Source organism: Toxotes jaculatrix, chromosome 4, assembly GCF_017976425.1.
Source record: "Toxotes jaculatrix isolate fToxJac2 chromosome 4, fToxJac2.pri, whole genome shotgun sequence".
Classification (NCBI taxonomy): domain Eukaryota; kingdom Metazoa; phylum Chordata; class Actinopteri; family Toxotidae; genus Toxotes; species Toxotes jaculatrix.
In genome coordinates, this window is record NC_054397.1 from 12308178 (window position 1) to 12318055 (window position 9878).

The 9878-nt window shown below is 40.1% G+C and overlaps 1 protein-coding gene across 1 annotated transcript in view; it reads left to right on the top strand.

Annotated features, from left to right (window-relative positions):
- Positions 1-5935, top strand: part of dlc1 (DLC1 Rho GTPase activating protein) — a 79587-nt gene extending 73652 nt beyond the window's left edge. The window contains 6 exon segments of the mRNA XM_041035795.1: positions 71-287; positions 722-836; positions 2173-2388; positions 3303-3520; positions 3650-3823; positions 3951-5935. Coding sequence (XP_040891729.1) covers positions 71-287; positions 722-836; positions 2173-2388; positions 3303-3520; positions 3650-3823; positions 3951-4050 — 1040 coding nt within the window. The 3' untranslated portion in view covers positions 4051-5935.
- Positions 5936-9878: the final 3943 nt, after the last annotated feature.

Below are 9878 nucleotides of genomic sequence, written 5' to 3' on the forward strand. Positions count from 1 at the left end.
TAACCAACGGACACAAAAAAGATATGATGTATTGTAAAAGTGCCATAACATCCTCCCTCTTCCTCTATAGACATGCCTAAAGAGCTCCGTCTGCAGGCAGCTCGTGCCGCCGTGCTGCTGCTGCCCGACGAGAACCGAGAGGCACTTCGGACGCTGCTGTGTCTGCTGAGCGACGTGACGGCCAGTGTGGCCGAGAACCAGATGACTCCCACCAACCTAGCTGTTTGTCTGGCCCCGTCCCTCTTCCACCTCAACACCCTGCGCCGCAAGGAGAGCTCCTCGCCAAGGTGTGTGTTTTATGATTTCACTGCCATCACTGACGCAGTTATTGTATTAGCAGCTTGCATAACATGCAATATGCTGTACTCTGAAAACAGGAAAAGGTCACTCTAAAGAAACAAAAGACCATACTGTAGATAGAGGAAAGAGAAGAAAAAGGAAGAGAACAAAGCTCTTGAGAAGAGGAAGGGAGAGAGACAGAGGAAATAGAAGGGTCATATAAACATCTTAAGCTAATTAAGAAACATGTTTTGTTCCATATTTGGCACAGCCAGAGGAGGGTTCATCAGGTATACACTGCAAAACTCTTGCTGTATACACACTTGTTGTTTCTTTCTTTCCATCTTTAACTCCCTCTGCTTCCTTCACTTTCCTTTCTCTCACCCACTGTCTGATTGATGGATACTTCTAATCTTCTTTTCCTCCTCCTCCTCGGGCAAAGGGTGATGAACCGGAAGCAAACTCTGGGAAAGCCGGACCAGAGAGACCTGAATGAGAACCTGGCTGCCACTCATGGCCTGGCACACATGATCCAGGAGTGCAGGAAACTCTTCCGGGTCAGTATATTCCTCATATTTAAGGTTTAGGTTGGCTTGAAAATTAAAAACAAAGGAGATCAGATTGGTTTATTAATTGATTTCAGCTGACGAAGGTGTGTTTGCTGACAAAATGAATGTCACCTCCGGCTTACTGTGCCATGTTTGTCCGAACACCTTGTGTCCCTGTGTTTGTCCTTTAAACAAACATAGTTACATAACTCGTTAATCCAATTCATGCTGTCATTTGCTCAAGCAATGTTACGATTACATAAAGCAAACGTGCAAACTGGCCTTCTGTTTTAGATGTCCCAGTTGCACAACAGGACTTTCCTTCATGTTTCACTCCATTTAAACTCAATTCAAGCATGTACATAAAGTTAAAACATAGCATAGTTCTGCAAAAGCCACAAACCCACAAATCCATCTCAAGTAGTGTGGTTATGTGTGTCCACAAGGAGAGCGCTTGATGGGACAAACAGGAAATAATCAGCAAACTACACTATAGCTAATCGAATTTCAGTGCCATCCAGCCTGAAACATTCTCTGCCCAGCACAGTTTCCTCCGATATGCTACAGTAATTACTAAAAGGCAGCATACTGTGTGTGATTACTGTTCAAAGTTTTATTAGATTGTGGGACAACTTCCTGGCGTCCTATCATGGTCGCATCACACAGCAAGTCAACTCAATTACCTCCCGAAATTATTTTCTTTTAATCAGATTTCTACTTGCTCATGGAGGTTCATAAATGGAAGATGACCTATGAAATAACAGACTATAATCAACTTTCATTTAAATCAGTAATTTCTTATTTAATGACAATCATTTTCTGAGACAGTAATGTTGTTAGGATTCAATTAAACCTCAAAGATGGAAAGGTACAAATAAGACAGAGAGAAAGATGGAGAATTAGTTGGGCAAATGAGATATATACAGGGTGTGTTTGCTTCCATTTTAAATTATTTTCATCTTTGTACAAGTTGCGGTTAATACAATTTCCCATTAATTAAGGAGGTAAATGTAATCAGGATTACCTCCAGACAAGTTTTAAGACACATAAATGTTCTGCTTTGAATAATAATCTGTGTCTGATATGGATTCCCACAAAAAAGATCAGTTAACTAGTTACAAGTTCCTAAAATTACACCTACTCCTTTTCCCTCACTGATAAAAAAAAAAACTCTGCACAGTGAAGCTGAAACATCCCAAATGTTAGACAGCAGATATTTAATAAAAAACATTAAATATTATGTACCTTAACTGCTCGTGGCCTAATGTCATACACATATTTTCTCATTTACAGTGTGACTTACTGTTCAGACTCTCATCGTCCTCCTTCTCCTTTTTTCTCACAGATACCAGAGGAGATGAATCGCTGCAGGAACTCCTACGTGGAGCAGGCGCTGCTGCCACGACGTTTGGAGGATATTGCAGGTGAAGAGGTCGGACAGGGAGGCTACAGGGCGTACCTACGGGACAGCCTAGATGCCCTCCTCAAAGAGGCCAAGGACAAGTTCAGAGGCTATGACAGCTGCTCTACTCCTGAGCACGCCGAGCTGGCTTACAGAAAGGTAAGTCTTTTTTATTCATCAACTCTATGGAGTTCGTTTAAAAAAAAAAGAAAAAAGAAAAATACCCTTTTTTTAACCACACATCATCTGTTCAGTCCATATTGCTGCTCTCAGGATGTTTGTGGCAGAAGCCGTACAGTCATAAATTTGCCTCATAAAAGTGAAAGTAATTGGATTCATGAAAGATTAATTAACAAGAGAAAAAGTCTTCTCCTTCCCTCTTCGTGCTCGCCTCTCCCTGTCTCCTGCTTCTCTAAATATCTAGTGGAAAACCAGCAGTTACGGTTTCCTGTGTAGAAACACATCCGTGTGAAACTGGCCTGGCCATTGGCCTCTCATTCTCATCCCAGTACTGGACTCTATCCCAGAATGACATCAGCTTGACATAGGCATACACACACAAACATACGCAACCTCACCATTATCCCAGGCTTACATTTCCTGTGTCTAGTCTGGAAGGTTATCTTTTTTCCAGTTTGAGAGTCACAAGGCAAAGAGTGTGTGTGTGTTCTGTATCATCTGACGGCAGCATGAAGCAGCTGACTTGGCTAAAGGGCAGTGAGGGGGTTTGGAAACACAGCCCGACTGTTGTGCATAAAAATTATGGCTTGATTACCACTTCTAATTTCTGTGAATGATGACTAATATGACTGATGAGATTAGATATCCTACAGAAAGCTTCCGAACACTTGCATAAGACACTTGAGGTTCATATATTTACGACACAAACTCCTACCGCTCACTTTAAAGCACAGTTTTACAGTATGGACAAAATGAAAATAGCAAATAGCAATAAATATTTTGATAAGGGTAAACACATTCTTGCTATTGAATCAAATATTTTTCTACACTTTGTTTTGGTCTCCCTGCAAACCAACCAATAGATAATTTTCCCTTTCCATCTCTTCTTCCAGGTGCATGATGGGTTTCCACTGCGGCTGTGGAAGGTGACCGTGGAGGTGCCTGCAAGTCCCGAGGAGGTTCTGACACGGGTGTTGCGGGAACAGGGCCACTGGGACGAGGACCTGCTCGAGAGCCGAGTAGTGGAGACCCTGGACGAGAGGACGGAGGTCTACCAGTATGTCAGGAACACCATGGCTCCACATCCCACCAGAGATCATCTGGTGCTCAGGTAGGCCATTTTCCTTCTCTTCCTCCCTGTCTGTCCCGCCTCTCATTTTGGCTGTATCTTTCTTTGCTGCTCCACTCTGGTTCTGTGTGTTTTGTTTTTAAACCAAAGCCTCTCTGCTCTTTCTACTAGAACGTGGGTAACAGACCTGCCAAAGGGAGCATGTGCACTTGCTTGTACATCAGTGGACCATGAAGGGGCACCTGTTGTAGGCGTTCGGGCCAATGTCCTCATCTCACGCTACTTCATCGAGCCCTGCGGAGCCAACAAATCCAGACTCACACATATTTCCAGGATCGACTGCAGGTTAGTGGATGTTTAACTGGAGCTAAAACAAATGGGGGATTTTATTAAGCCAAAGCTTTGTGGTCATTTAATGCCGTTTAGCCGATGACACAATGAGCTAACACTGTGTCTCTTTCTTTTTATTCAGGGGTCGTTTTCCAGAGTGGTACAATAAATTGTATGGACACTTGTGTGCTGCTGAGGTGGCGCGGATACGTGACTCTTTCACTGCACCCATGGACAAATGAGAAAGCAGTGTGCAACAGCTTCTTTGAACCCCGGCCTGCTGGACCATAATTTGGATCCTACTGGGGACTTGAAATGACTCATTCCACCCATTCTAACAGAGAAGTAGATGAGGTCCAAATCTCTTTGTACACACATTTAAAGGCCAAACCCTGGATCTTGGATTGAAGGACTTTTTTAATTTGCTCTGATCATGTCACAATAGACTGATGTTAGCGGTTTAAACAGTTCTATTGGAGCTCTCAGTGTGCTGTCAAGAGGACTCATATCACACAAAAAATTTATCTGGGCCAAAGGATGTGATGTCGCTGATACAGGATGTGGGGTTTAAACTTTGTCCAAAGGGTGCTATTGCTTCTGAGAAGCAAGGGGGGATTCAATGTGTGCATGTGTGAGTATGTATGATCGCGTCTGTGTGTGTGCAAAGCAACAAACAGTTAAAAAATACATATTCATTGCACTGGTTTCCAGTGGTAGTATAATGTGTACATACAGTATTCTGTTCACAGTCATGGTTGGTGTTTGTCTTGTGTTACTTCTGTCCCTTTTTTTGTTACAGCAAAGCACAGGAGGAATATCAGACAATATTATGGTCAATTGACTGATGGATCTATGAGTGAAGAAAGATGCAGATGTACTGGTAATAATGCAGACTGAGTGGTGACAATGGACGGGATGTTGTGGGATAACAGATGGCCGAAAGCACCAAGAGTTTTTGTGTGTGCAGCTGAGGAAGGCAGGGACAGATGAGTACGGTGGCTGGCTCACCAAAAAGAAAGAAATGATCAAAGAAAGGGGCTGATTTACTAACGTATAAATAGATATCTCCTCGTTCCCTCGAGAAAAATTCAAATCAGTTAGCCTAAGTGTGTCGTGAGTTGGTATGGAACTTTTTTTTTGTTCTTGAAGATACATGGGCAAAATTAGTTGCTACGCTAGTACGTGCAGCTTGATGCAGCATGCCAATAATTCAGTGACTTCCAAGAACATTGAGGAACTGTTTGTGACTGAGGCTCAGTATCAGAGAACGGAAATGTTTCCTATTCTGCAGAATCACGTAGACAAACTAAAACGGAAGACCAACAGATTTAATGGACCAAATTTTGAAAAAGCTGAAAGAAGTAGCTTTCCTATATCGGGTTTTTCCTCACTATTAAAAGTGTTTGAGGTAGTTTTGTTAAGAGCACAGCACAATTCACAGTTTTTGAAATTGTTGTAGGCCAGACATCACTTGTAAACACTTTTTTAAAAATTTAAAACAATGAGAAAAATATTGATTTCACAAGTATTTTGGTGTACATGAGAACAGAAAAAGGTGCACTGTTCTAAATTGCAGCAGGGACCTCTGACTAGCCCTATAACAAAAGATGAGAAGTAAACAGAAAAAAAAAGGTCCTTTTATAAAGGTGGAGATTTTACAGGTTTTACTGTAAAGAAGAGGGAAGATTGAATGTTTGTGTGATTATAAAGGAAGGAAAAATATCTTTGTGTGTGCTTCTTTCTCTTTATTGTCAGTGTTTAAAAAGAAGTAAGACATCTAGGGTCCTCATAACAAAGTTGACCTTTAATCGTAACATTCACACTTCAATCTGAGGGCTCGCTTGCTTCATGTTGAGTTGTATGATTAATTCACTAAGCCATTGTTCATATCATAAATGTTTGTACCTTTAACTGTGTCTCTGCCAAATAATAACGCATGACAGTGACAGGTAATTTAAAACAAATATATTTATACCTCAGATATATGTTTGTTTTGTATCATACCATTTTATTTTATTTTATTGTAAATGTTAAGCTTTTGTGTTACATGAAATGAACAAATGTTTTATCTTTTTTATTAATATTATTTCTGTACAGGTTAATCAAAGTGCACTATTAAATGTATTAAAATAATAACTGTGTGTCTTTGGAGTTATGTAACAGTGGGTATACAAGGAGACCACACCACAGGCAACTTTTCAGACCAAAAAGTTGTGGCTTTGTTCTGGTTTTGCTCTTTAAATCCCTCATAATCTCTCCAGTCACTTGTTTACACTACAGTTTGTTCCGAGCGCTTACACCTTCTCAGATCCAGAGCTCAGACTAACTCTGGATTTCCCTCCTCGCTTCCCCTCACAGCCATGTCCACCACACTCTTGCCTTCATTCCACTCCTGTAAACCGGGCCACAGAGGCATTAGCTGCATGCAGGCGGGTATCAACTGGCTTGGTAGAGGGTGATCTCACTCCTTGTCTTGTTTCTTACATAACAGTTTCATATAGCAGAAGACAATGGGGTCCGTTGTGCCACAGCTGGCCTGGTCTAGACCCGGCAGACTCAATGAGAGTGGGGGGTAGTCACGCGGCAAATAAGGGTGGTGTTAGGGTCAGAGTGGGGACTAATGTACCCCTATATGGTTTTAATCACTTGACAAAGTGGCTGTCTGTAGGAAGAAAAACATCTTTCCCATGCACATACTGTGCCAAGGTGTCATGTGATGTACTTCTTTGGTTCACGCTTTGCTTTTATCCAAACAGTCAAATTATTAAGATCCATAAACCAGGACTGTGTATTTATATAGCTCAAGGACAGGTACATTCCACATGTGTACACTGTGACAGCAGAAACAAGTGTTAAACTCGATTAGGCCACTGCCAAGACAATGCATTTACATTTGCATGGCATATTCGCTCAATTTTCTCCAGGTGGACTGTGAACACTTCATGAACTCCCCTGTGTGAGTGCAACTCAGGAGTCAGAGATTAACCAGAGCCCCCAAAACACTTACACATGTAACCACATACATATGCATGTGCTTGCCTTTGAATTTGTCATGGACTTTAAACAGATTTGTCGTCACCCTTTTGTTTAAATAACATAAACGTCTACAGACATAGTTTGTCTTTTGCTCTTGCTTTCTATTTTTCTTCTCCTGTGTGCTCACTCCAAATGCTGGTATGTTTTTGTATGCACATGTGTATGCATTTGTGCTTGGAATGCAAACACCTCTGGGATTATTTATGCAGGGCCAGATAAGGCTGACCAAGAGTTAGCAACAGTGCTGCATTCCTGCACTGTTGTTTGAGAATCAAGAGCAGAAGGTTTCCCACATTGATAAATGAATGTGAACGTGTGTGTGTGTGTGTGTGTGTGTGCAATTCTTTGTCCAGTTTGTCAAAAATGTTGTACTTAGTTTGCAACAGAACAGTGTGAGGGTTATTTCTGGATCCATACCAGGTCTGATTTTATATCTTGTTTCTATACCAGGGGGTCTTCACATGCTGTTTTCCTCCTACACCAGAGAATTTTACCACCACTAATCCTGGTTTTTAAAACTAACAACAAGGAGGCAGTAACAACGAAATATCACAGCAGGCTTTAACCAACTGTAAGACTAAAGGACAATATCCTCATGTAACAATGAATCAGATTGTCTACTTGCACATGCTTCATCGCTTATTTGTGTGTGACATATCTCCATGTGGACTGGCATGTTCTGATAGATCACTTGTGGCATTGTTGTGGCAATAGGAATGGTATGTCATCATGATAACATCGTGTTTTAAGAGTCAACATGAACAACGAGAAAATTTAGTCACACTTTCTACAGTTGATAGTTTACATTATTCCTCAACATATCTCGATATTTCAGAAATTCCAAAGACTGGTATGTCTGTCTGTCTGTCCTCCAGAAAATAAGTCTGGTATATATTTATATATGGTATATATAAATGAATAGAATGTCATGCCTGAAAAAAAAAAAAAAAAAAACTCTTTCTAGTTGTTTTAATGACCTAATCATTTACGTTCCAGATGTGGTGGGATCAAATCATCATCCCACAAAGGGGGTGTCACAGTCCTGACATGGAAGTGTGAATGTTTGTGTACACATGTGAATGAGACATGGCAGAAACTAAGGCAAAGAGATGCTCACTCTACATTTTTAATAAACACAATCAGCATTAACACTTGAAGCAGGATTACTCACTGAAGCAAGGTAAGCAAGAGGAAAAACATACATGAGATAGTGGAGGACATAAAAAAGAAAATTCTCCCAATTTTGGGGGAACTGCATGTTTCTTTTTTTTTGTTTGTTTTTAAATGATCATAGTTGTCAAGTCTTACATTATGAGCTGAGCACCACTGAGACCCATCTACGTCTTGGGTTCAAGATGTCTGTCTGCCGTCCTTCAAATATGTTCTTTTTTAACCTGTGTGGCACACAAGAGCTAAAGGCACTGAGCACATCCAGTTGATGGCTTATGGAAATCTCGGAGGCCAAACAGGAGGGGTCACTAAAGTGATTGCAAGTCACAATTTGCGTCTCCTTTACACAATACAACACTGCTCCCTGGTGGTTATATGGATTTGAGATTAATTTGCTCTCCCACAATACAGGCTGCAGTCTTACAGCACACTTTGTTTACTGGGTTTACACTCCATTAATCCCATAAAATCACCATAATATGCCAAGGCATCAAAAAAAAAAAAAAAATGTGTAAAATATGCATTGAATTGCTACCATATGCTTTTTTGTGTTTTAATTGTGCCACAAAATCAGAGAAGTTATGTAGATAGATAGATAGATAGATAGATAGATAGATAGATAGATAGATAGATAGATAGATAGATAGATAGATAGATAGATAGATAGATGCTAAAGTGACACAAACCGAGAAAATAATTTTTCACTTCCTGTGCCACTTTTTTTTTTTTTTTTTTGGCCTGTCTTGGTAGAGTAATGGTTCCTGTTGACCACTAGAGAGAACTGTTGCTCCATAAAATACAGAGCTCCTTCATGTTCACTCCCTGTCTGGTTTCATACAAATAACCACATTGAGCAAAATTTCAAAAATTTCTCAAAATCCAAATTAATAAATACATTAATAAACAGATGAATGAGCACCAACAGTGATAGAAAAACTAATCATTTTTCAGTGTGATTTTACCAACTGACTCAAAACTACTATGCAACTCCTGAAGTTTATGAAGGCTAAAACCTCATCTGACATGCCAGATCAACATAGTGTTTGCAGAAAAGGTTTTGATGCTGAACATTACTTTGCTGTTTTTGTTATTTTGCTATTTGGTCTGTTTTTCTGATTGCTGATATTTCTCACAAAATGTCATAAGAGCACTGTTTTGACTTAATTTCATACCTTTTTTCCACACTAGTAATTACCACAAAATTCTCAACAAATGTGACACACAACAGATCATATGATTCCTTAAGACCAGAGTTGCTTTCAGTGAAAAAAGGACAGGAGGCTATCCTTTTTGATGACTGTTATAGTCATCTTATTTGTCATAGTAGTTATAGTTTAGATTAGTGCAGTTCACATATAAAAACTCTGAATCAGTTTTATTTGTTTGTTTTTAATGTGTATTTTAATTTGTATTTAAATGTAATTATATCCTCGACCAGCTGGTGAATCATTAAAAGGTTTTCTGAACTGAGACTCTATCATATTCTTGTAAGATCATTTGCTTTTGTAATTTTCACTTTTTATTTGACAAGTTACTAACTTTAGCTTCTGTGCTGTAAAAAGCATCACAGTGGTTACAGACCAGCAGTGGCCCAGGCTTCAGGAGATGGCAGGTGATGATGGGAAGTGACAGACATTGCAGCATGGTGTGACAGCAGATCTGCACAAAACATCTCTTGGGTTTGAAAGGGTAGATGGGGTGGATTCTATTTCTGCTATGAGGCAGAAAACAAAAATGCTAAAATGAAAGGCCTGAACAGTCATTTCTGACCTTTAATCTACAGATATACACTTTATTATGTACACCTGTTCAACTGCTCGTTAATGCAAATCAGCCAATCACAGGGCAGCAACTCAGTGCACTT